Source organism: Nanorana parkeri, unplaced genomic scaffold, assembly GCF_000935625.1.
Source record: "Nanorana parkeri isolate BGI_ZX_2015 unplaced genomic scaffold, ASM93562v1 scaffold746, whole genome shotgun sequence".
Taxonomy (NCBI): domain Eukaryota; kingdom Metazoa; phylum Chordata; class Amphibia; order Anura; family Dicroglossidae; genus Nanorana; species Nanorana parkeri.
Window position 1 is genome coordinate 353,256 of NW_017307014.1, and position 27,098 is coordinate 380,353.

At 40.3% G+C, this 27,098-nt stretch overlaps 1 protein-coding gene across 1 annotated transcript in view; it reads right to left on the reverse strand.

Annotated features, from left to right (window-relative positions):
- Window positions 1–7,105: 7,105 nt before the first annotated feature.
- The window catches only part of DUSP22 (dual specificity phosphatase 22), an 84,673-nt gene continuing 64,680 nt past the window's right edge, over window positions 7,106–27,098 (reverse strand). Inside the window, exons 4-7 of the mRNA XM_018564343.1 lie at window positions 24,704–24,753; window positions 18,009–18,083; window positions 16,059–16,230; window positions 7,106–7,490 (exon numbers count right to left, since the gene is read on the reverse strand). Coding sequence (XP_018419845.1) covers window positions 7,302–7,490; window positions 16,059–16,230; window positions 18,009–18,083; window positions 24,704–24,753 — 486 coding nt within the window. The 3' untranslated portion in view covers window positions 7,106–7,301. The remainder of the gene's footprint in view (window positions 7,491–16,058; window positions 16,231–18,008; window positions 18,084–24,703; window positions 24,754–27,098) is intronic.

Here is a 27,098-nt window from a genome sequence, read left to right on the forward strand (position 1 = left end):
ATTACCAATTTTTGTATTGTTTGTTGAAGTCTAGATGTAGGGGATGCATTCCCCCCTGAAATATGTTGACTTTTATGTACTAATACCCAAATTTAACATGAACTAAGAAAGATTATTTATTTATTATAGATATTTATATAGCATCGACAATTTATGCAGTGCTTTACATATTGCACATTCATATCAGTACCTGCCTTCAAGGAGCTTACAATCTAATGTACCTAGTTCACTTAAATACTAGGGCTGATCAAGACAGGAGCCAATTAACATTTCAACATGTCTTTGGAGTGTGGGAAGAAACTGAAGTGCCCAGAGGACACCCAAGCAAGCACAGGGAGAACATGCAAACTCTATGCAGATAGTGTCCCGACCAGTATACGAACCAAGGACCCACAGCACTGCATTCCTTTGTGTGGAACTACTGAAATCTGTCAAATTCCTTCCAGCTTCTGGCAGGAAGGCACACGTCATTTTGAAATGGCTGGTAGACCTTTTATCTAACAAATAAATAAAAAAAACATATCATATTTTTTAAATTTTTTTGCAACCATTAAGGAACAAGAGTACAATTAACTCAGTTTTTAGTGTTACTGAAGTGTGTGCTTCAGTAACACTAAAATTATGAAATATAGTAGGTTAAATGGGACTTTTGCTGTGTCACAAAAATTCGCAGCACACCAATATTTGCATATTTGTCTTTCACATATTAGCTTTATGTTCAGTCATGTAAAGACAGGAATGCAGTCACATTTTTGTTGGATATAAATATACCAACGGTTACTTTAATTTCAGTCACCAGGTTTATTTTAAACTCCATCTTGTAATTCAAGCTGGGGAGGCAAATGAGTAGGCTAGATGGGTTTTAACAACTTTTTAACAACCTTTTAACTTTATTAAACAATTACAATATGCTTTAGACTTCAGAGCGCTACAGAAAGGGCTTCCTGTGCAAACACTGTGTCCCCAAGACTGCATTATGTATTAGCACACATTAGATTATATGGTAGTGGTTAAACGACAGCAAGAGAAAGAACACAGAGTTTACAAATGCCCACAATGTTTACTTTTATAACATTTTATTACAATTTTATTAAAACTGCTGCACCCAATTCTAACATTGGCCACTTTGGTTATCTTTCAGTATGATTCTTAGAAGCAGAAGTCTAAACAATGGTGATGCCAGACAGAACAATGTTTAAATAAGATAGATATTACCTAAGGCAGCGTTCATAAACCTTTTCTTTTGTCACAGCACCTTTTAGAAATATTCAAAATCTCAAGGCACCCCAGCCTAAAATGTCATAGATTTTAAGGGGGAGCCTCATGCAAAAAACACAAAAAAGTGGGTTTCCCCCTTCACATCGTAGTGCCGCCTTCAAATCAAAATTCCCCCCTACACATCAGGGCCCCCCTTTGCATCAGTAGTCCAGCTTCACGTCAGGAGCTCCCTTTCACATCACAAGTCCCACTTTTATATCAGAGTTCCCCTTTTACATCAGGAGCCACCTTCACATCAGTCTTCACCCCCCCCCCCCAGGCACCCCTGAAGAGGCCAGGAGGCACACCAGTGTGCCATGGCACCCTGGTTGAGAAAGGCTGACCTAAGGTATATCTACCCAAAAACAAAACAATGCAAAAATAATGCAAAGTAATATTCACTGTGTATATAAAGCTGTTCACATCAGTACCTCCTTAGAATCTAAAGTCCCTACTAAACTTCTACAAGCACACACAGTAGATTTGTGTTGAGCACGATATAGGGTAATGTTGGATAGTTGCCATTTAGCAATACATTTAAGGCTGTGGAAAGAAACCAAAAAGGACTCTGATGTCTCTGGGGTGAAGCACTGCATCCAGAATTGGGGCATATAAGTCATGTATAGCTTGCCAAATGTAGTCAGTGCATTTGATCAACAAAGTCGCTCTTTGCCAGAATGTTTGGTAGAAGGTTATTATCTTGTGCTGTAAGAATAACAATAATGGAGTGCTGCCAGTATTTATGTAAGGTAGGCTCACAATATTCACAAGATACAAACTTACTTGTTTCTTCATAACATGACCAAACTAGTATATTGACTGTAAGAGGATTTAGTAAGGAGAAAGCTTACTTCAGCAACAAAACCGATGCTACTTTTAAACCATCTGTTATAATCAGAATTATTAATGCTTTTAAAATAAATTAAATACTGGAACGGCCTTTGCTGACCTCCTGAAAATGAGGGTTGACTGGCTGTCTCTGACTTCTCTACTTTCTGACCCAGAGCAAGCAATCAGCAAGGGAAGCTAGAACTCCTGATTCTCAGTGAGCAACCCATATTGTCAAAGCTAAACCCTCAGCATGACAGTGAGGAAAGTAGGATTTGCAGAAGGAATGGTTTAGTAATGACAGTCCCTGTATTCCTCTTAAGACTGGCTTCCTTTAATCTGCCATGTTTCAAATCCCTGTGTGGATAAATGTAATAATTGCATTCTTTACCACATTCAGAAAAGTACAGGCATGTACATATTGAAAATATCCAAGTTCTTCTTTGGTCCAGCAGTTGGGAAAACTGGACCCCAAGAATAAGGACAATTATTGAATTTCAGCCAGCCAACTATAGACTAAATACTTGAAGACCAAGGTAGAGTTGCTGGGTGCCAGTCTCTCTCAGATCTCTGTTTAATGCATGACCATTTCCATAGGCATTTTTAGACCTAGGATAAAGCTTTAAACCAAAGAAAACTGTGCAAAAGGTATACGATACAAATATTTAATTATACTCAGTGATCATGACACACATTTATCAACCCGAACAGGCATAACAGAGCCATTTTTGTTGCCATATTATTAAAGAGGACTTGTACTGTAAGTCGTGCTATAAAAAGGCAAACAGAGGGCAAATGACTAGTCAGCAGTATTGGCTCCATGCAGCTGATCTTTTCCCCATTACTGACTTACTATGCCTTGTTCTGCACTGTGTCCCCGTATGGTGGTGGCCATCTTGAAAGAGGCAGGGCTTTCTTACTTATAGAGTGAATTAAGTAGAAAAAGGGAGATTCTGGCACTTAAGGTCCCTAGGTACAGATTTCTCTCCAACAAGACCACTGCGCAGGACAGCAGTGACATCACCAAATTTCACTCCCAATTTCATTAGCCTAGGTAGTCAGAGGCACAGTGCCTTAAATGATCTCATACTGTAGATATACAGCTATTAGGCTACAAAACAGGCACACCTAAACACAGGCACCATGGCAAGTGCCATTTTTTGAAAGGTAAAAGTTAATTTTTCAGGGTACTGCTCAGGATCAACTAACATTTATGTATATTACCTATAAGATACCATTTTGTTATAAGATGTTTCCACCCTTTTTAAAGCTCTCTGTGCAGCCTACCTTTGCATGAATTTCTAACTGTGCAATGCAAGGTTTTGGAGTTTTAAACCATTTGGGGGTATGTCACATGGGCAATATTGTACCAGCAAATCACTAATACCTGTAATGCCAATATTACCAGCAATTTGCAGGCATCCTTTTCATCAATTTGTTCCCTGGCAATTTGTCACAAAAATTGATAACATGATTGCAGTCCCAGTTATATTTGTGCACACATGATACACTTATAGGGTTATTCACAAAAGGGTGAATAGATTGGAGAAGGCAGGAGAAGTGAACAATCTAGGACAGCATAGGTGAACTGGAAAGTGAGCTGAAATGGAGAATCTTTCCAAATCAGCTATGTTGTCCTAGATTGTTCACTTCTCCTGTCTTCTCCAAACTCTTCACCCTTTTGTAAATAACCATGTTAGAATGCTTGAGCATCACAGATGCCGATTTAAAATGTCTGCCATGAGAGGATGTGAACTATTGTAATGTTGTATTAGAACTAATTAGAAGTATCTCATTGGTACAGTTTCAATGTTCCCCTTGTCAGACTGTCTTACCAGCACACCGCTCCACTGTATATACCATCTGAACCTGTATCTAAAGCCCCAACCTATGTTTTAGATTCGGATGAAGTAGGGAAGGGTTAGCAACCCTGTTAAGTTTGTATTTTGCTTCTGCTAATAAGATTAAACCTTTATATTAGCCCTAGCAGACATTGTCACTGGAACTGTGAGGGGAAATCCAAAATTTCAAGTTGTCACCAGAGGAGGAATAAAGGGGAAGTCTTCTGTCAGTCTACAGGACAAGAAATTAGGGGGGTCTCCCCAATGGGATACAGACACAGCTACTTCACTACAAAGTTTTGGATTTAGATATACATTAAATGTGTTTCAGGGCAGCAGACCACGAACAGCAACATGTCCATCTCAGATGCTTTCCACTGTGCTTGGCAATGATATGCAGGTGTACACTTGAAGAGAGCTGCTCATAGAGTTAAATAAAACCTGAATACAAAGAGTGGGGAGGCTGTTCTGTCTCCTGTGTGGGCTACGTTGAGGGGATCCACACATATTGTATGTGGTGGCTCAGGTAGTCTCCAAAAGCCAATGTATACTGAACTGATTAGGTTGGGCACAGTTATCATTTTCACATTGATTTCAGGTTCTATTCACTGTTGACTTCGGATTGAGCTACTCCCTCCTGGGAGGCATCCACCTATCTTTGTTTTTTCTTGATTTTCACAGCTAGCTCCATGGCTTATAGCAGATCTTAGGGAACTTTTAGATGTTTTGTTATAATGAAATTTAACAGTTTTTTTATTTGATTGTTTTTGTTGTCCAGTTTTTAAATACAACCATATTTCCTATTAAAATTCAGTTGGTTAAAGAAGTTTCAAACTGCACGCATGGTAGAATATTGCTTTTACAGATTTTGCTACTTGTGTTTGTTAAACATAATCTACATCAAGGGCTGCTATTACAGACTTGCTCATTAAAATGCTAACCATATGCACAGAGGATCTGCGTTCATTCTGACTTTCTTGATCTATATGCTTGTTCTGGGTCAGTAATTCAGAACTCATTAAAGCCACAGTAATCTAGGCAGCTAGCATTTTCAGAAAGATGTCAGCAATGCTAACCTCTACATTTCTCTCTCATGCTAGTTTCCTTTAGTTGGTTAGGTAGCCCTTCATAGTGAGAAACCACAAGGAATGTTGGGGTCAGGAGGTAGAAGCAAGATCAAACACTACCCAGAAATGTGGGAGCTTTGCCTGTCAGATCAGCCCAGTATTCAGCTGTAACCAACAGCTTTTGGGTCTATTGGTGCTTACAATTAATACCTCAAGCAGTTTTTTGCCTTCCTGACACAGTTTGTTTGACTTCGTCATGAAGTATTTATTGAGACGAATAAAAACTTCTCACACAGTTTTTATAAACACTGTTCTGACGCAAGATAGTGAGATACACAGTAACAGTGTTAGTTTTGTATTTACTCTTGTTTTCCTCATATGCAGATCAATAGGATGAGTTTCAATCTGCATATGTCATTTAAATCAAACCTGACCAGATAACATTTTTATTTGTTTTTCGTTGTTCCCATGTAAGCTCTTATGAACCCTTAGTTTACCATAATTAGCCCTATTTGACTCCTTCTCTCTCTAGCTAATATTTTCCTGCTGATTTTATCTTTGTTTACTAACAGTTAACAGTAAAGCTTTTTAAATTTGTATTTGTTTTGTTATTTTCTTTTCTATAGCTGTTGCTTATGGGGTTCCAAGTATCCACCTGGGACTTGTGAACCTGTGGTTCCCCATGGCGGAGTCCCAACCAATGTATTTCACTGTAAGTCAATGGAGACAAGTGGCATTATGAAAACACGGTAGGCGTCCATGGTCCACTGTTTTCCCCATTAGGAAACCCATCCTGAGAAATGCCATGTGGCCATCACTGGAATGCATGCATGTAGACAGGAAGAAGCTATTAGGAGATTTCCCAGCAGCACTGGGAAAGGGTGAGAATAGTATTTAATTTTAAATACACCAACATGTTTATCTTATCCAGTGCTTTAGCAAGGAAAATGTAATTCAGTTATGGTTTACATCTACTTTAGAGGGTCAGTCCAGTCAAATATATTTTTCGGTGCAGTCTACTGGGATGAGTAGCCTTACAAAGAACAAAAACTCTGGGTGAGGTGAAGTGAAATGTAAGCAAAGTCCACACATTGGTATAATACAGATTAATTTTTATTACACTCAATAACAGTCCACATGTATAGCAGTGGGAATGTAAAAACATTTTAACATGGCTTGTATTTATATAGAAACACATATCCATAGGAATATATGTATCCTTTTATTATAATAACCACATAGCACATGAAAGAAAAGGTACTCTTGATGACCAGATCAATTTTCTACACAAAGCCTTGTATGTCTGATCAAACTGCCATACATATTCCTTCATCTGACAATGAAGGACTTTGGCTGATCAGAGTATAGCAACTTTCTTAATCATCCTTAACAAGTCTGGATAATTTGGCTTTGTCACCTTCAGTATGCATCAAAACCTAGTGCAAAGTTCTAACTAGCACGTGATATTTCCCTGCCATTTTATGCATAAATTCTTAGTAACCACAAAAGTAGTAATACACACTATTGTCTTTAACGATGTTGCTATCCCACAGTTCTATGTGCACATCACTCTCGCTACAATTTAAAGCATGGTGGGCTAAATTTACTTAGATATGTCTTTTGACTAGGTTCTTGCTTATTATATAAAGTGCATGATCTTGATACAATAACTCTACAGATATTGTGCGGCCACTTTTTCTTTCACTACAAGAACTGGTAGCTTTCAGCAGCCAATAGGAAAAATAACACTTGACTTCTACATTACCTGAGTCTATTGTGGCACCATATCTTTACACCTCAGATTGGTCTTGCAGGAGACAGTAATACCATCACTGTTCACACTGTACTACCTGAGAATTATCCACTCAACATTTTTGTCGTTGGTTAAGGATGCAATTGGGAAGTGGTTTGGCTTGTTAAATATGCAAACAAATGGCATATTGAGGTAGAAAATGTTAAAATATATTTTAAAAAACATAAGCACAGTAAAAGCCATAATACGGTGCTTACTCATAGTTTTCAGGTAGACACGCGTTAAGATTATACGCAATTAAGTGCCAGGCTGCCAAGAATACACAACAGTAGTGGAACTCTTCCGGTGAAGGACTAAACTCGAATTGCATTTCACAAATGCGTTACTCATCTTTGCAGGGATATACACATGAATTTGTGTTCTTAAGACCTCTTAACTCATATCTAACCGCTTCTGTATCAACAATTGTCAGTCACCAATGTGGTGTCTGCTTCTATACTTTATAGTGGTGACCCAAGTAATTTAGACAGTAAATACACGTGCTACAGTAAAAACTTATGTCTCTGTTGTGTAATTGCTGTATGCCATGGAAGAAAGAGAGGTTAAGTGGCTGCTCCACTGTCTGCTCGAACTTGCAGCGCTGGTCTCTTCCTCCCTCTGCTTATGTTTGGCGACAAGTTGCTTGGCCTCCTCTTCATCCTGGAAAGGACTCTCTCCAAAGGTCTCCTTTAACCATATTCGGTGCTAGAAGTATATGATTAAAAAATATTTAAGCAGCGGGTAAATTAAAGAAAACATGTACTGCTCATATTCTGTATGTACTTTGAAACCATTGGTGTATATTTATAAATCAGTGAATGTGACGTTCCAAAAGGGGTATCATCTTGGTGCATATGTTCTAATCTACAGTGACCGATCTACCTGTACCTGACAGTGAATGTCATATTTACTGCTTTATAAAGATACCCTGCTGACTTTTTAGAATCTAAAAACACACTACAAGCAATATTACTTTACATGTTATATTTTCCGCGACATCTACTTCAGAGAAATCTCATGAGCCTTACCTCATCTTATCCCATGATCTCATTGCTTAATTGCCTTAAAAACAGTGCTACCTATTTTTTTAAGGGGGTTATTCACAAAGGGTGAAGAGTTTGGAGAACAATCTAGGACAACATAGCTGATTTGGAAAGATTCTACATTTCAGGTCACTTTCCAGTTCAGCTATGTTGTACTAGATGGTTCACTTCTCTTGCCTTCTCCAAACTCTTCTCCTTTTTGTGAAATACCCTGTAAGTGTTTCTTCCAATGTGCTAGAGCACAGAACCCCTTGGATTTGACCAGATGGCTCTTAAATTCTACATTACCTTGTTAATGGCCAATCTTGACTTACAAACTTCTCGGGTTTTTACACGGGCAGCACATTTACTTAAAAATGTCAGTATGTAATTTTTTTAATGACCCCCCATTAGATTGTCCAATATACGTTATCAGCTTCACTAGAGCTTAAGTCCAGTGTGACTTTTAAAGTCGTCAACAGCTCGATTTTAGTTTTTCATATGGATAGCTAGTAACAGAACAGCTGAAAGAAAATTATTTATATGAAAGCGACAAATCACAAATGCACAAGCAAACAACAACTAAGATCTTTGCTCTTTTTGTGCAATCAAAACCTTGATTTGAGGTACATTTACTGACACACATTACTAATACATGTCATTTCACCCGTTAGGTTGATTTCTCCACTTTGTTTTTATATTCAATAATAAAGAGAATCCTGTTTCAATCTCTTTTAATCATTCTGAGATCCAGTCCCACACCTTCATTTGGTTATCATACCAAAGTGGTATGTATACCCCCTGTTAAGAACCCCTGAAGTAGAGTAACACACTGGCGAGATTATTGCAGGTAAAATAACAGACATCTAAATGCTAAATATGACATTTAATAATATTGTTTGCGTACCAGACTTTTAAGTAGCTAACATTACCTGATTATTTTTTTTCAACAATCTATAATGGTGCTGACAAATTTTGCAGCTCCTTTTAGATTGTGGCCTATGTCTCTACCATAGTCATAAACACAGCTTAGCTAATTTACAGGCTTCTCTATATGCTTTTAGCTTGTGAGAGGAAAATGACGTAAAAGGAGAAAGCCTACACTTACAAACTAACTTACATTTTCATACCAGTTTTGAAAAACCTAATATTACTATTCGTAAGAAGGCTAATGACCACACTCCAGTTTATTTCTTGCTATTTAGCAGCATTCCTTTCCCTAATTTTTTACCTCTTACAGTTTCAGCAAATTCATCTATATACTGCTCTGACCAATCTAGTGATCTGAAAAAGGATGTTTAAGCTTTTCCAAATATAACCAAATAAGGGTAAATATGCACGAGTGAACAGGATATGACATATGAAAACAAAACACAAGCTCTTGTTAGCAGCAGGCACCATATACATTTTCCACCTATACTAGTATCTATAAAATGTTGTAAATGATCTATTACAACAGCAAAAATAATTCAGCATGTGATTCAGCCCACCAGGGTAGAACCAACCATAACCAAGATATCACTTTTCATATATATGTTTAACTTAAAGTGAAAATCACTCAGTCTCATAGTTCTAGCTGACCTGTGACAATTAAACTGTCACACATCGGCTCGATAGATCAGGAAGTGAGCGGACACATAGCGTCGCTCACTCACTTCTCGATCTATCCCTGCAGAGAGCTGTGACTGTCACTCACGGCTCCCTGCAGGGATTCCCACCCTCCCCGATCCTCCAGCGCTGACTGGCGCAACAGACGAGGGAGGGGGCGGGCACAGCTGGCTCTGCCTCTAGATAGGCAGAGCCAGCTGTCAATCCCGCAGCTGGGTGGATGTCGGCAGTAATGTCAGGATGCGTCCCGGCTGTGGCGTCTCAGTATAAAGCGAGCTATAGCTCGCGGTATACTGAGCTTAGGGTGACGGGAGGACACTAGTTTGTGTCCTCCCGTTACCCTTAGGAGAACTATGGGGAAAAGCCCTGACCCCATAGTTCTCCTTTAAAGTGTATGTAAACCACAACAATGAGCTTGTTTTATTTACTTTTTAGTCTGGTTAATACATAATTGAAAGTGTTTTGTCATACTCAGGAAAATCTGGGAAGTTTCACTGCTTGGTGTAATAGCAGAAGAAAGATCTTGAGGGGCAACTGAAGGAAGTGCCAGACACAAGGGAGTTAGCCTATGGGCTAAAAGGGGCATCCTAAATACCCACATGCTGGGGATGGAAACTACCCAAGGACCTGGTCCAGATGTGCAAAGAGTTGCCATTTGTAAAAGCAAGGGCATACCTTCATGCAGAAGGCCTTTCAGAGTGATTTGCTGACCTCTGTCTTCGAGCCCCATGCGCTGTGGGAGTTAGGTTCTGAAGACACTCGAGCACCTACTGACAAAATAGATGATGAAGGTTGGGATTCCTTGAACCTTCCACAGACCTCCCATATTGAGGCAGGAGCACACTTTGACCTCCTGTGGCATTGCTATTTGCAGTGTCAAGTGCAGGGCCAAAGAGACATTGTTCCTGACAGAATAATCAAGGTAAATGTTACTTGCATACAGCATCAACATCCTAACCACGCAGCCAAAGTGCTCTGTGAATCTGCACAGGCATCAGTCCCATGCAAGACACAGGCTTAGAAGCATGTAGCAAGCCATTACAACTAAAGCACAAGGCTCAAGAAATTTGCTCCAGCAGCTTTATGAAAGAAGGGCCTAACCCAGCAGTAGTAGGATGCCCTTGAGGGAATCTACTCGTTCTGACATGGTCTAACAGTGGTATTGAAGTCAAAATTTGTAAATGCTAATCACTTGCAATGGATGCTGCTCCTTGATGTTTAACATTTTTAATTTCCTGCAGAATCAGCTAGTCCCCTGAGCACCAGCCCCGATATCCTGTTTTAGGGTGGCTCATTTGCCTTGAAGGATCCAATGGAGCCACCATTGTGTGTGCTAGTAAGCTGTGCGTTTCTCCACAAACATGCAGGCACAGCAAGGCAAGCCACTTCGTTGCTCCCCTCTTCTCCCACCTCGATTCTCTAAGCTAGTAGATGCAGAGCTGCTAGATATTGCTGTGTCCCTTGTAACCTAGTACTTAACAGGAAGTTCAGGGAAGCAGAGCTGAGAGTTGGAGCCAGCTGTTTAGAGGCATAATCACTGTAAAAGCTTGTGCAAAAATGTAAAGGAATACTTGGCTGGGCAAATTATATTTGGTTGATCTGGATTCATTATTGAAAAATAGTTTCAGAGTACCAGCCTGTATATGCCCCTTCATTACCAGGCCATTTGTTAGTTTTCAGTGCTGTGATGATTTGGCTAATTCATTCATGCAACACTGACCCAAAACAATGTTATATAATTTTTCGAGGCAGATAAGAGTTTTCTTTTGGTGGTATTTATTAACCGTTGGGTTTTTTTATTTTATACTATAGAAAATAAAAATTGCCAAAAGTTTTGGAAAAAACAATTGGTTCTTTTGCTTTCGGTTACTAAAATGCCAGGACAGTTCAAACATCACCAAAAATTACACAGAATTAGATACCCTAAGGTGATCTTATTTTTTTGCTGTAATTTTTGGCAAATGAAGAAACATGTTGGTATTGAGGGGGTTAAAATATGGAGCTTGGTAATCATGCACTAGATACAGCACATCAAACACAGAGGGATACACAAGCAGTAAATGGGTAATGTACAGGTCACATATAGTGGCAGGATGGAGATGAAGGGGTTATTGCACAAATATGCAGGATAGGGAAGATAAAGGGTTAATACACAGGTCAAAATACAGGCAGGCTGGAGATCAGTAATATAGGAGAGGAGGGGCACTAAAGTGGTTAAAAAAAAAAAACTAACAGAGAATGAATGACAAAGTCAGCAGCTACTGCTGCTGCCGCCTCAGCCATTCATTCTCCCATTGGCAAATGATTACAGCAACATGTGACTGCTGTGATTGGTCAACACAGCAATCACATAGTACCAAGCCGCTCAGATCTCTGTCTCTGTGTCCTGAGCTGCCCAAAGACAACTTGGTACACAGGCATTAGTGGATGCAGCAGGCAAACAATGGTTATTTAACTACTTGCTGCCTTACATTTGCACACACAATAAAGTCTGAATTATGCGCTTCAGACCCCCAAATAATTATATATTTTCTGAAAGCAGAGGCCCTGTAGAATAAAAAGATATTAGTTGCATCAGGGGAATCCTGCCATGCCAGTCCCGGGCTCACACTGGGGACAGTGGAGCCCAGGAAGTCGACGGCGGAGGGGGTGACGCACGCCGCAGCACCGTAAAGTGATCCGACATCTGAACAGATGCCGGATCACTTGTATTTAAACAGCAATGGCCAGCTGTATAAACCGGTACCAGGAACACGGCTGCAGCAGCCGTTTTCTTGGTATAACCACTTCAAGCGGAGGACATACATTTATGTGAACCCGCAGAAGTGGTTAAAGAATGACATCTTAATACATCATTCCAGAAATAGACATCCAACTATCACCATTTTTTTTTCTATACGGTGGTATGGAGGTGGTTCATACTACTGTAAGGTTACGGTCAGAACTGGAGGAGTGCTAGACCAGGAAATTCAAACTGACATTTAGGAGCCTGTCCTTGGAATCCCAAAAATGGTAAGCACACCATTAACCAGTTTAGTGGTATTCTTCTTAAAGTGGGCCACTGGTGTATCTGCAGCGGGAACAGACTACCCATTTACAAATTCGCTTTTAAGAGGGAACATTTCCAACACACTCTCAGGTGGGGCCCAGCACCCTTCAGGATGTCTGCAGTCCACATAGAGGAATATCTCAAATAGAAGGAGTGGTGGAAAGGTCTTTGCAGCCGTAGGAACTCTAAAAGAACTAAAGGCCTGGAACAGCAAGCTGATCCTCAAGATGCAGGGTAATACTCGGTGCATCAAAAAGGTATGAAACAAATCCCTATAAATCCAAGTCAACAGCAGGAGGCTGCGGTACCTCAAAATTGTCTTTTCAGGGATAGACTGTTGGGACTGTGAATCTGAGTCAGATATAGCAACAGGAGCCACATGCCTGGCTTGGTTTAGGGACTAAGGAGGGTCAGAGACAGACTCTGCAGTGGATGGTGCTAGGGCGAGCAGGCAGAGTGCCCATTAGATGAGTGTAAACAACTGAAAGGTCCTGAGTGGAAGTCTGCTTTGAAAAGTGGTAGAAGAGAAAAAGAAATATCCCATAACTGATACGGGCCATATTTAACCAAGATTACATCCTTCTACATACTCAATCCCTTTGATTTATTGGCAGCTTTAACAGGTAATAGAACTATGTTATAGGGGGACTCAGAAAAATAAAAAGTACTGGGCTAATGCTAGAGACAGACTGCAACATGTATGTCATTTTCTATTTTGCCCATAGTTCCACTTTAAACAGAATTCCACAAAAACATTTATTAAAACCACCTGAATACCTAACTTGTTTTACCATTTAAACTGCCAAAGGATTTATAATTCTGTACTGTCAGACGCATGATTTACAAACATCTATATCACTGCATAGCTGGCGACCTACTTGCATGCTGGTTTAGCAATCAGTGGACAACAAATTAAAATCATTGTCGCTGTACCAGAATGGAGGTGAAACAGGAAGTGATAAAGCTAAACCAAGGAATGCTGCAGTGATCTTCCTGGATGTCCAGAGGTGTTAAAATCACAAGACCGGCTGAAGAACTGTAAAATCGTTTGGCAGGTAAACCGTAAACTAGTATATTTCACATTGCATTTAGCAGTTTGCCTGTTTGCACTATAAGTTATAACATAAACACGTAAAAAGACATGTACAGTCAAAGTAATACAAATGTGATTTTAGTGGTTGGTTGAGTAAAACGGTATGATGTAGGCTGAAAACAAAATCTGTAAATTATATTTAAAGTCATCAGTTACCTCCTAAACTAATTTTCAATTGAAAATATGTTTTAGCACTGTGGATACCACAAAAATCGTTTATAAAAAGGGTTTCAGACACAATAAAGACTAGAGAACCACTATGTATGCCTTCTAGAACAATTCAGGTGCTTTCCACTTGTAGGTCCCATGTGTATATGCTATAATTACAGTTTGCTTGTTGCTGCGGCATGTAGCGGTTTTCAGGTCCCCTAGTTTTCAAAGCAGATTCCCCTTCCCCTAAGCTCTAAGGTTACCGCAGCTCAGCCACTACTGCACACGGCAGGACTTGGAGGTTCTAACATACACAACAAAAATCACCAGTATGTGCGTGTAACACTATGTACGTTTAAAGAGAAGAATTTTCATGCTTTAATTAATTTAAAACATGTGAAATTGCGAGGGCCCTTTTTCCATTTTGTTAGCAATAATGTGCTGCACTGCTTTTTCCTTGACACCCACTTCCCATAACTGCTGCCCCTCCTGCACTTCCTCCCAGAGGCATCACTAACGCCGGGCATCCAGGACACATGACTCTCTTGTGGGTTGCCCTGTTTCCAGAGGATGCCTGCCATTTTTTCTTCAATCACCAGCCACTGCTTATTTTACTACATGTGGCTACCCTGCTTATTGTGCAATTCTCTCACATGGATCTGAGTGCAGACCGTGTCACCCAGGTCCAGGATATCCACATCATTCACATGCTTAATGCCTTCCATGTGCCTGACTGTGCCATCCCCATGCTGCTCCTGAACCAGCTGAACGTTATAGGGATCAAAATGATGTTTCTAACAATTCGAAGACTATGGACCCAGACTTGGGGACACCCTATGCTTATGTATGTATGTATGTGTGTGTGTATATATACATACACACACACACACACACATTTCATATTATATATTACATATTATATACACACATACTGTATGTGTTGTCCATGTGAGTGTTTAATATTTACAGAGCCACCCCACTTAATGCAGCTGATCAGAATAATTTGGTTTAGTGGTAAGGAAGGGGAAGCAAATTAAGTATTTTTGAAATCCACATCTAGAAGAAATGAGTCAGCACCTATGTTCAAAATCCAACAGTTTCTTATTGAGTATTGAGGGGGGGGCTGTAGAATTTTTTCCTTCTCCTCCATAAAATGCTACCAATTACATATAGCATTTTAGTTCAATAGCACCACATACAGTAAGTACAGTAAACTCCCCGAAATCCGGCATCCACGGGGATTGGTATATTCTGGATAATATTAGTTTCTGGTTGCTTGAGAGTTGCTATTAAAAATGGGTTTAACTAATGCTATACCCTATACTATACAATACCATACCATAACAGTATATTGTACTCTAAACCATTAGCAATACATGGCAGTACCTGGAGTGATCACTAGGTGGTGCTTGTTCACAGAATAACACAGCACTTTCACAAATGATTGATCAGACACCTGTTTCCAGGATAATACAGCACTTTTCAGCCCGTTCCTGTACATTTCCATGCTTTAGAGCTCTCTCTCCCTCTCCTAGAAGGTCCGCAGAACAGTGAATAGACAGGGGACTATTTTTTTTTTGGCGGTTAGATGCGAGTCCCGGTTAGCTGAATACCGGGTAACAGAGTGTTTACTGTACTCATATTTCACTTAAAGTAAAATTGTCTGTCTCAAGGAGTAACCAACCATGTTTTGCAAAATTAGTAGCATTGGCTAGGAGAATTCTGTTAGATCTGCTTATCATAAAAACATTTGGGAGGAAATTGATTGTTCAACAATTCTTAGATCGACAACATATGAAACATCCTCCTAAAAAATAACAGTATATTATATTAGGCTATCATTTCCCACTGTGGAAAGTAAGATGTCAACTTTTATATTATATTAGGATGCAATTATGTGATTACAAGCCCATTATAAAAGGGAAGTTACAATACTTTCTATATCCAGCCTTTGATATAAATATGGAAGCTGCACTGCTGACTCTTGTTCCAGGGTGCAGGCTCTGAGGCTGTGATCCTAATCCTGGCTTCACTTCCTAGTAAGTCCCTGGCCTAGAACAAACATGCAGGATAGGAGTTTTGGATTTTCAAGCTTCACTAGCCGTATGCTTTTTTTTTAACAGTGCCTGTAATTCTTTAGGCAGTAGAGCCAAATTAACATGACAACCCCAAAGCCTGAACCTTTAAGCAAGGCAGCAATAGCAGCTCCCCTTTTTATCCTAACCAGTACATTCTATAGACAATGTTTCAATAGATCAAGTTTCTTTACTCATACAATAATAAAACTGCTTATGTGACCCTTTTAATATGGTAGCTCTAAGAAATAAAGTGTATATTTAGTGATTACTTACCTGGCGGACATCATGTTTTCCAAAGTCCTCAAGTTGCTTCTGAAAACCCATATTAGGGTTGGCACATGTCCTTGCCCCTCTAACAGCTGCCAATGCGTCTTCCCATTCCAAATTTGTAATTGTCATGACATAAGCTACTACCAAGGTTACACTCCTGGAAACACCTGCCAAGCTTAAAGAGCACAAGATTAGTTTAAATTTTCATCATAGTCTTAGTAGTGGTCTCAGCTTTACAACATTCAATTCTAGCTGTTCACCATTATAAGGAGAGTACACAAGTACACAGGAATGATGGGAGTACCTGTATAATTCCAGTATGAGGTGCTCTAGATGCCTGTACAGCAGGGGCGGACTGGGCCGGGTGGCAATTGCCCCCCGGGCCTCTCTGATGCCACCTCGAACGGCCCCTTGACCCCCGGCCGCTGCCACCTGCACCCGGCCGCCCGCCCTCCGCATCCGACGCGGCTCTGTGAATGGTGCGGCCGCTGCTCCTCAAGGAGGTGCTCGGGAGGTTCCAGCAGGGGGCCCTCTAACATGCCACGTCTACCTGGTACAGCCAGCGCGGATCGCCTCGGTATGCGATCCAGCTGGCTGGATCAGGCAGACGCGGCCCTGTAATCAAGCGCTGTAGAGGGGAGCCCGTTGGGTCCTTCCGAGGACCCCCTTGAGGACCGAGCAGCCACCGATCGCAGAGCCGCATCGGATGCGGTCCGGCCGGCCGGGTGCAAGTGACAAACAGGCGGCAGAGGGAGAGAGCCACTGCAGCTGCGGCCACAGCAGAACCCCCCCCACAACCAGGGTCCATGGATATTCACCTGATCCCTGCATCCACCAAAAGTGCGGCCTCCCGTCTCCCACGCTGTTAGAAGCTGCATACAGAAGCTCCACACGCCGCCCCGCCTCACCCTTGCTGCATCCACATGCCGCACCTGCTCCCCGCCTCACCCTTGCTAAGCTGTTGGTAGTCATTATTGCTGGGATTTATAGTCCGCTATAGCTGATGTTATTCTGCATTGTTGTGTAATGTATTGCTGGGAATTGTAGTTCTCTATAGCCAATGCCATTCTGCAATGCTGTACAATGTATTTCTGAGTTAGTGGCAGAAGTACCAGGGTCGCAGCAGTCATGCACGCGCACAGCCCTGACGAGCCATCCCTCCACTACCAGTGTGCTTTACATTTCCTAAACCGATAAATACATTCACACTACTGTTACATGGATGGCAAAAGTGGCAGACAGGGGCGGGGAGAAGGCGGGGAAGAGGGAGAGCGGGAGGGGGGCCAAGTTGCCTCACCATGGGCCTCTGGGTTGTACTTGCCCCCTGGGCTAAAAGTTGCCAGTCAGCCCCTGCTGTACAGTGACAATGAAAGCTGGCAACAGCAACCCAATATCTACAGGACAACAATGGTCTATCACAAAATTAAGTCACAGGACAGGCTCATAGAGAGCACAGGATTGCTAATAAAAAGCAAAACATTCTAAATTTTGCATCTCTTTCCCCTTATCTGATACCTTAGCTCCACATTACATTGTAATCAGAATATGATTCATGTACCATCTTTTCACACATCAGACGTAGACACTCATCAGGGCTTCGGTCACTTACTAGGCCTACAGATTGGCTTGGAGCTTTCTGACATGCATATCAACATTTAGAGTCTAAGGCTTTAAACGTATTTCCTAGATCAGTTTGGTTAAAGGATCAACCTGAAGTTTTGAAAAAGTAGATCACACAGGCTTTTCAGATTGCAAAATATATTCTGAATATGCATTTCAACTGAAGGAGATGGATACAGTACATACAGATTATATAGTAACAGTTTACATAAATAAAGTTGGGCACCACTGCATTCATAAGCAAACAGATTTCAGCTATCACCATTTTTTAACTTCCCAAATAAATGCCAAAAAGTGGCCATAGCAGTGATATATTATCAAAGCTGTACATACCAGTGAACAAGACAGCCTTCTCCTTTCAGCCGACACTCATGGATGAACGCTGTACTCTCTTTAAAGTGTTGTATCCTTAGAAACAACATAAGGAGAAAAATGATTATAACAGTATATAAACTTTGCAGGTTGAACACATTTAGCATTTATTTATAGGTTATGGTTAGTAAAGCAGTCCCAGTGTTCCTCCAGACACAGCTGTGACATTAACAGTGCTTCATTATGTAGAATTACACAAATGTTAGGAGGTACAGAGTTGCAATGTGGCTGGGTAAGAAAATACTTAAAACATTTATCTATATTTCTTTTTTGTATCAGTATTGTCACTCCTGTGTTTAATTACTAAGTTTGAGTATACATATAAAGACATGAACAATTAGACTATTTAATGATTCACCTTTTATTTAACAATTAGGCTCTGTTCATATTTATGTGATGCAGCAGCGAGTGCAACGCATGATGCAAAGTTAGGTGTGCTGTGGTGCCATTATTTCCTAATGGCCATAATTGCCAATTTTTCTTAATGGCACCCCAACACACCTAGCCATCACATGTGCATTGTATTGCATCATGTTGCATGGTAACCTATTACCATGTGATGGGGTGCAGATAAAAAATAGAATAATAAATAGTGCACACACTTTAGTGAGATTTAGCTGTGGTAACAGCCTATACAAATGAATGGGCTGATTATTCAGTAGCTATTCAGTACAGGTCACTTATAAAGACATTAATGACAACTGCTGGGTTATTACTTTCTATTAGACATATAAACTCAAGCTAGTAATCTCTTGTCAGGTTGAAGATGGTTTCCCACATGTGTTCCATATTTTATCAGAATCCTAATACTAATATATATATATATATATATATATATATATAATCGTATTTTTCCGTGTATAAGACGCTACTTTTTCATAAAAATCTTTATCTAAAAATAGAGGTGCGTCTTATACACGGGGGCCGCGGTTTTGAAAGTGCTGATACCACTGCAAACTAGCCTCACGGATTGCAGAGACAAGATAACAGTTCTACTCCAGTCATAAATCTTTTGAACCTGACGTCAGCTGTTGCTGGGGAGATCGTGTAGGCAGTGCCCAGAGCGGTAATGTCGGAGCATTCTGTGACCATAAAAATGTCAGAAAGTGAAAAACAACCTGTAAACTCTCTAAACTCATGGTATGGTGTCAAACAAGAGGTGATTGTGAAGTCCTTCAAGAAATGTGGAATCAGCAATGCCATGGACGGAACTGAGGATGATCTTGTATATATAGACAGTGACTCAGCAGACAGCAGTGATGCAGCAGAAGTTGAAGAAACTGATATGTTTGAAGCTAAAAGTGATGAAGAAACCAGTGATGCAACAGAGGCTGAATAAAGTGATTGGCTCAGAGGTAAGTGTGATGCATAATATAATTTAAAATATTGATTTCTGAATTTTGGGTAAGAAAAGTTGGGGGCGTCTTATACATGGGGGCGTCATATAGACGGAAAAATACGGTGTGTATATATATATATATATATATATATATGTATATTTCTGGCGTATATGGAGCTTGCAGGTAGCGTATGCAAGAATTGTTTACACCTATGTTTCAGCGAGTCACTGCCCACTGCCCACCTATATCAAGGTACCTTGATAAAGAAGGGCACAGACTCGCTGAAACATCGGTCTAATGGCAGGTGTGAAAAAATGTAAGTAAGAATGCTTTAAGAAATAAGTGTTAAAAATGTATTTTTATCGATTAAAATTATATGGAAAGTAAACGAACAGAAGAGAAATCCAAATCAAATCAATTTGGTATGACCACCCTTTGCCTTCAAAGCAGCATCAATTCCTCTAGGTACACTTGCACACAGTTTTTGAAGGGACTCGACAGCTAGATTGTTCCAAACATCTTGACAATCTAACCACAGATCATCTGTAGATGTAGGCTGCCTCCAATCCTTCGGTCTCTTTATGTAATCCCCGATATACTCGATGTTGAAATCATATCTCACCATCACTTCCAGGACGCCTTGTTCTTTGCGCTGAAGATAATTCTTAATGACATTGGCTGTATGTTTGGGGTCGTTGTCCTGCTGCAGAATAAATTTGGGACCAATCGCACGCCTCCCTGATGGTGTGGCATGCTAGAAAAGTATCTTTTTGTATTTCTCAGCATTGAGGACACCATTGATCCTGACCAAATCTCCAACTCCATTGACAGAAATGTAGCCCCAGACTTGCAAGGAACCTCCACCATGCTTCAGTGTTGCTGTATACACTCATTGTTCCATCCTCCAGTCCTACAGAGAACCAACTGCCTCCTGCTACAGCCAAGTATTTGAAATTTTGACTCATCAGCCCTTTTTTCTGCACCCCAGTTCCTATGTTTTCGTGCATAGTTGCGTCGCTTAACCTTGTTTCTACTTTGGAGGAATGGGTTTTTGGCCACAAGGCCGCAGAAAAAAGGCAGCAGGTGCTCTGGACTGATGACTCAAATTTTAAATATTTGGTTATAACAGGAGGCAGTTTGTTCACCGAAGGGCTGGAGAGCAGTACAGTAATGAGTGTCTGTAGCAACAGTGAAGCATGGTGGAGGTTCTTTGCAAGTCTGGGGCTGCATTCCTGCCAATGGAGTTGGAGATTTGGTCAGGATCATTGGTGTCCGCAATGCTGAGAAATACAAGCCATCCATGCTATACCATATCCATCATGCAATGCCATCAGGGATGCATGTGATTGGCCCCATAAGTGTAGTCTGCAGCAGGTCAACGACCCCAAACATACAGCCAATGTCATTAAAAACTATCTTCAGCATAAAGAATGGTATTACTTGAAGAGACAGAAGGATTTGAGGCAGCCTACATCCACAGAAGATCTGTGATTAGTTCTCCAAGATGATTGGAACAACCTACCTTCCGAGTTTCTTCAAAATCTGTGTACAAGTGTACCTAGAAGAATGGATGCTGTTTTGAAGGCAAAGGGTGGTCACACCAAAATATTGATTTGATTTGGATTTCTCTTCTGTTCATTTACTTTCCATTCTGTTATTGATGAAAAATAAACTACCAACACTTTTATTTCTGAAAGCATTCATACTTTGCAAAAGTTTTAGGTAGGTGGGAAAAAATGCTGTACAGTACTGTACGTACATACATACAAAATGTGTATAGTTTGCGTCATCTTTGCATTTCCTTTCTTCTTTAGCTGACAAAATTGCTGACCGTGAATCTACTTTTCCTCCCCTACTTGAGACCATTACATCCTCTCCTAACTAATGAACCTCGGCTTCATTTGTTTACCGTTCATAAAAAGCCAGTTCCTTGAGAAGATTGTGCCAGGAAGTGGTTATGTGTTTACATCTATCATCACACAAGGTATACAGTATGTTCCACTTAAAAGCTATATTAGTAACATTCTAATGTTTTATGCTAAAGCTTTGTACATTTTTATGCATTTTATTTTGCAGCATATGTTCAATATAATGCATTTTATTTTGCATATGTTATGTGCATATGTTCAGTATAATAAAGTTGTGCTGCAAAATAAAATGTAACAGTCAAACATCTGCCTGTAGCCAATACAATAAATGATACTATATTTGGAAAGGACTCCGTTCAAGCAGGATACAGAAGGTAGAAGATACAAAATCTTGATAAAATCAGAACAACTTCTAAAGAATCTCAGGAAAGGGTTACATTTTCTATTCACGCAGTTGTTACTTGGTAAGATTAGCAGGATATGTCAGTGACAAAATAAAACTTTGCAACAGGTGTTGTGAGCATACAATTTTACAATAGGTGTGTTTTAATACTGGGCTACTGCAAAGCTGTTAATAATTAATCTGCGACCCAAATCTCATATGTCTGATAATTTATACACGTACCAAATATCTTGCATATTTTTACTGGCTGAAGATGATTTAGCACAACACATGTTGCATAGCTATGGAAATTGTAAATGTTTACTTTTAGACTGTTGTGAAGGTTAGTTTACACTGATGAGCTCATCTTTTGTTCATGTTGGTCTCTCCTTCTATCAGCATGTTCCATGTTAGCACATGGACTACTGAATTGCTCCTTGTGCTGCCTCTCCCTTTTCCAGTTTGAGCTCTGCTCTACAGGGATTGCAAGTGGGTTATATCAAGTCAAATTCAAATACAAGTGGTTTATATCAAGTCAAATTCAAGTGTATACACTTCTTGCCTTTTAATAATACATTTAATGAGCATTAATGAATGAATGTGTCTATTATATCTGCCAGAGTTCAGCATTATTCAGTTAGGTCGAGTCATAGTAGTAGCTAATCTATCCTGCCTCTAGTGGTTCATCTACAAATCTCTACATTTCACACAATAATAAAATATGTGAAAGTCCAGCATGTAAAATCTAAAAATCACATCAGCAATTACTTTAAAAGGTAAATACTGCAATAACAACTCAACAATGTATTCTTGCTAATAATTATCTATACTTTTCCTTCAAAATGGGAGTTTTTGATGGGATAGTAAAATTGTTAATCTATGCCCATCTGCTTGACTGCCCATGTGTAGGAAAAAACATCCAAATTATAAATAGGACACGTTTCCCTTGTAACTAGAGCATAGTGTTCTAGGTTAGGTGTGTGCAGCCAACTTCATTCTGGTTTGTGTTTGCATACGAACAGGGACTTCCCCTTTATATCACCTTTAACATGCTTTTTACTCCAGTGTTTGTCAGACTTTTGTTTTAATGAACGCTCTTAACGTAATTTTGCCATCTGTCCTTTGTCTCCTCAGATATGGCATCATTATCACAATTATGTAAATGTTTTTTTCCCCACTTAGCATCACAGCAATACATTTTCTAATTTTGATATGAAGCTATTATTTTTTACTACATACAGGACAACGGCTAGTGTCGGTTAGTGTCAAACTCCAGTTTGTATCCCTGGGATGACACCAACTGCACCCAAGCTTCTGAAATGCAGCCAGTCCATGCATCTGCAAAGTTTAACAAACATCTCTCCACTCTTGAAAGTTGGGACACACCTTCATGCCAAGGAAGGATTGTCTGAGGATTTGGTAGACTGAGTGCCAGACCTTGCGGACAGGGAGGCAAACTTGGGGGGAATCAACATGGGGGGCACGGGAGTGTAGAAACGAAAGGAACTATTCTTGACAGATCAAATGGGAGAAGACCTAGCAGGCTTCTTATGCTGCTTTCTGCTTTAGCCACCAGTAACATCCTTGATAAAGTACCAAGAGTTGTTCCGAAGTTATGTTGCCGCTTCTTACATGGTTCCGCAGTTTAGCACTTTAACCAAAGTGCCCTAAGCATGTGTTAAAGACCTATGCGAGATAAAAAGGCAAGTTTCTAGCAGACCATCACAACTGAAATTTAAAGCTACAGACATTTTCTGCACAGGCTCTTTAATGAAGGTATCAACCTCAGTAGTGGTGAGATCTCTTTTAAGCGATTTTTACCCATCAGCCATGTTGTATTTACATGTATATACATATTTATATTTTATTGGTTGGGTCCCTAAAGAGAGGTGCATTTTTCATTGGAATAGTAAGTACTTTGTTAAGGCGGGACACTGCTGGATCCATGGTGTGGATAGACTACGAATTAGAAAAGCAGGTGCAATGGAAACTTTTTGTTTTTTTGCTGCCTTATGAGCCTTAAAGGCCTCAAGACTGGAAACAGCACTGGTAGAAGCAACAGGCTGATCATCTAGTTCCAGAGTGTTGTGCACCATATGGATAAGAGCCACAATGGTCTCCTTCAATTTTGGAGTTATAGCAGACAGACTTCTCAGGGGCGAGCTCATGAGCCAAACTAGAGTGATCCAGAATCAGACAGAGTCTCTGTGGCTAACGATTTAGAAGCAGCCAGGGCCATAGGTAAATCAGACAGACAACAGGGGGAAGTGCAGGAGTGAGTTGGTGGCTATTGCAGTTAGTGTCAGCAAATAACTGGATGACTTTAATCATAATGTCTCATAAGACCATAGCAAAAGCCTCAGCAGCAAGGGCAGAGGAACCACCCAGACCTGGCAGGGAGCCAAGAATGATGATGTATGTATGTATGCATGCACAACTCTCCACCAAGCAGATGATGTCAGCGATCAGCACCACAGTGCTGCTTTCCACACTGCTTCTCCACAGTAGAAACCATCGAGAAACAGAAGGTTTTTTATTGCAAATTCTTATAAAACAGCTTGTGCAGCATGTCAATAATTACAAGTGTACATAATATGAACATTACAAGTAGAACCACCAGTTCTGAAAGGAACACATTGCATGCCGTCATGCAGTGCTAAAACAAGCCCATAGTTAGAAATTTTCTGTACCAGACATTCACATTCATTAACAGCAATGTACAAAAGAATCTGGAGTAAAGATGACATTTTTTTTTAAATATAATAAAAAAGCAAAGCTGAACGAAAGACATCAATCCTCTTAGGACACTAGCAAAAACTGTGGCATGCTGGTAGTAAGAGGGGTTATCCTGGGCTAGCTTACAGTTTTTTTGCTTGCTAGTGTCCAATCCTCCTGTAGACGGCATTATAACCAAATGTGAAAGACTTCCTGTGCCCTCAATTGGCAAGAAAGAAAACTAATTTATTGGGACAAACATTTATGTGGGGTGCTCCATTTAATCATTTGGGCATGCCTTATTGAATAGTGTATTGCCTTTTTAGAATAGAATAAGAAAGATTTACTTACAAGTTTTGATTTGGTGAATCAGATGCTGGAATGCAGAGATACTTCAAGCCCTGGGGAGAAAATGGTACAACTTGAGAATTAAAGATTTACTTTCTTTTTAAACACCACTAATTCATTAAATAGTGAACAAATCACTAAATACACTTGTGACGTTTCTGTATCGAAGTTTGTGCACAAAGTACTGGAAAGGCTCAGTAATACAAAACATTAATATGAATATCCAATAAACTGGACACATGAGGAAGAAACAGGCTACACATTCATATTGGATCATATAGATCTAAAAACAATAGGAATACAATCCTGACAGAGGTTCAAATCAACCTGCACTCTACTAATAGAAACTGCTTTCATTGCCGTCAGTGTGTTTTACTGGAGATGTTACGCTGCTCCCTAGTTGGGGACATACTGCCAACTCATTAAGGAATGAGAGAAAATCTCAATGAGAACACATCAAACACAAGCCAGAGGATGCAACCCTTCTCCAGTCTAACACCAAAAATGATAATAATAATAATATTCTATTTTAAGGAGATATATTGAACATGGACAGAAAGGAAAATATATATATTTATATAAATGGCCAGATACACGAAAACAGAAAATTCACCCAAGCATTTTGTGGAATTGTACCTGAAAACAATTATACAGATATGTGAAAGTTTCATAAGTATATGAAAAAAAATTGTCATGTAATTAACATGTACTCTCTTCTACAACATCACCGGTCATACTATAAATACAAATACGCTTTTTAAACTGTTGTCAATTACTAGTTAAAAAAAAGGTAATACAAAAAGACCGATCAGCCATTGCATTATGGCCACTGAGGGGTGAAGTGAATAACATTGACATTATCTTGTTACAATGGCACCTGGACTTGGGGGGGAGGGGTATATTAGGCAACAAGTGTACATTTGGTCTCTGGAGTTGGTGTTGGAAGAAGAAAAAATGGGCAAGCGCAAGGATTTGAATGACTTTGACAATAGCCAAATTGTGATGGCTAGATAACTGGGTCAGAGCAACTCCAAAACTGCAGCTCCTGTGGGATGTACCTGACCTGGAGTGGTCAGAACCTGCCAGAAGAAGTGGTCCAAGTAAGAAAAACCATTGAACAGGCAACAGAGTCATGGGTGGGCAAGGCTCATTGATGCACGAAGGGAGCAAAGGCTGACCCGTGTAGTTCGATCCAAAAGAAGAGCTACTGCAGCTCACAAATTGCTGAAAAAGTTAATGCTGGTTCCCATAGAAAAGGTGCCTGAACACAGGGTCTGCAGCTATGCCCATGATGACCCATGTCCACCGCTGAAAGCACCTACAATGGGCATCAGAACTGGATCACAGAGCAAAGGAAGAAGGTGCCCCGGTCTGATGAATCACATTTTCTTTTACATCATGTAGATGGCCAGGTCCATGTGTGTTGCTTACCAGGGAAAACATGGCACCAGGATGCACTATGGGAAGACAACCAAGCGGAGGCAGTGTGGTGCTTTGGGCAATGTTCTGCTGGGAAACCTTAAGTCCTGCCATTCATGTGAATGTTACTTTCACACGTATTACCTACCTAAACATTGTTGCTGACCAAGTATAGCCCTTGATGGAAAGGGTATTCCCTGATGGCAGTGGCCTCTTTCAGCAGGATAATTCGTCCTGCCACAGTGCAAAAATGGTTCAAGAATGGTGTAAAGAACACAACAATGAGCAGGGGATATCTTTGAAAGTGGAGAAAAAGGATCTTAAATTTACTAGATAAACAGGTTTCTGCCCCAAAAACAGCCAATCAGGAGAATGGTTGGAGAGAGAGAGAGAGAGAGAGGGGGGGGGGGGGGGAAAAATGAGACGAACTGTATAAATTAAAAATCATCACATCCCTGTCTGGTTTAAACCCAGCAATACACTGAGGCAACAACTGGTTCACCCAAAAGACCCAACGCCAAAACACAAGATGAACAACATTGTGTACGCAGTTCAGTGCAGTGAGAACAGCAGCTACACCAGCGTATGGTACAATATAGAAGAGCCAAACCCTTTGGTCAGGATTAGACAGTGTACATACATCTAAGGGAAAAAGGTCACTCCTTGGAAGACAGTTAAGTACTAGACAGGAAGGAGGACTGGTTTAAATGAGGTGTGAAAGAGGCCAATTATGTAACAATGGAGAAGCCAAGCTTGAATAGAGGTGGGGGGGGGGGGGGGGGAGAAACATGTAAGGACATGTATAAATACTAACCTAAACCCTGCAACTCTCAATCAGTTTTTTTTGCTATCTTCTATATCCCTACACAAATACAGATCGCTATGAAAGTGTACCAGAAATTCTCAGGGGAAAGTTCTGAACCTACGAAAGAAAGACTGAACATCAGCAACTGGCCCTCCTATGAAAGCAAGTTACACA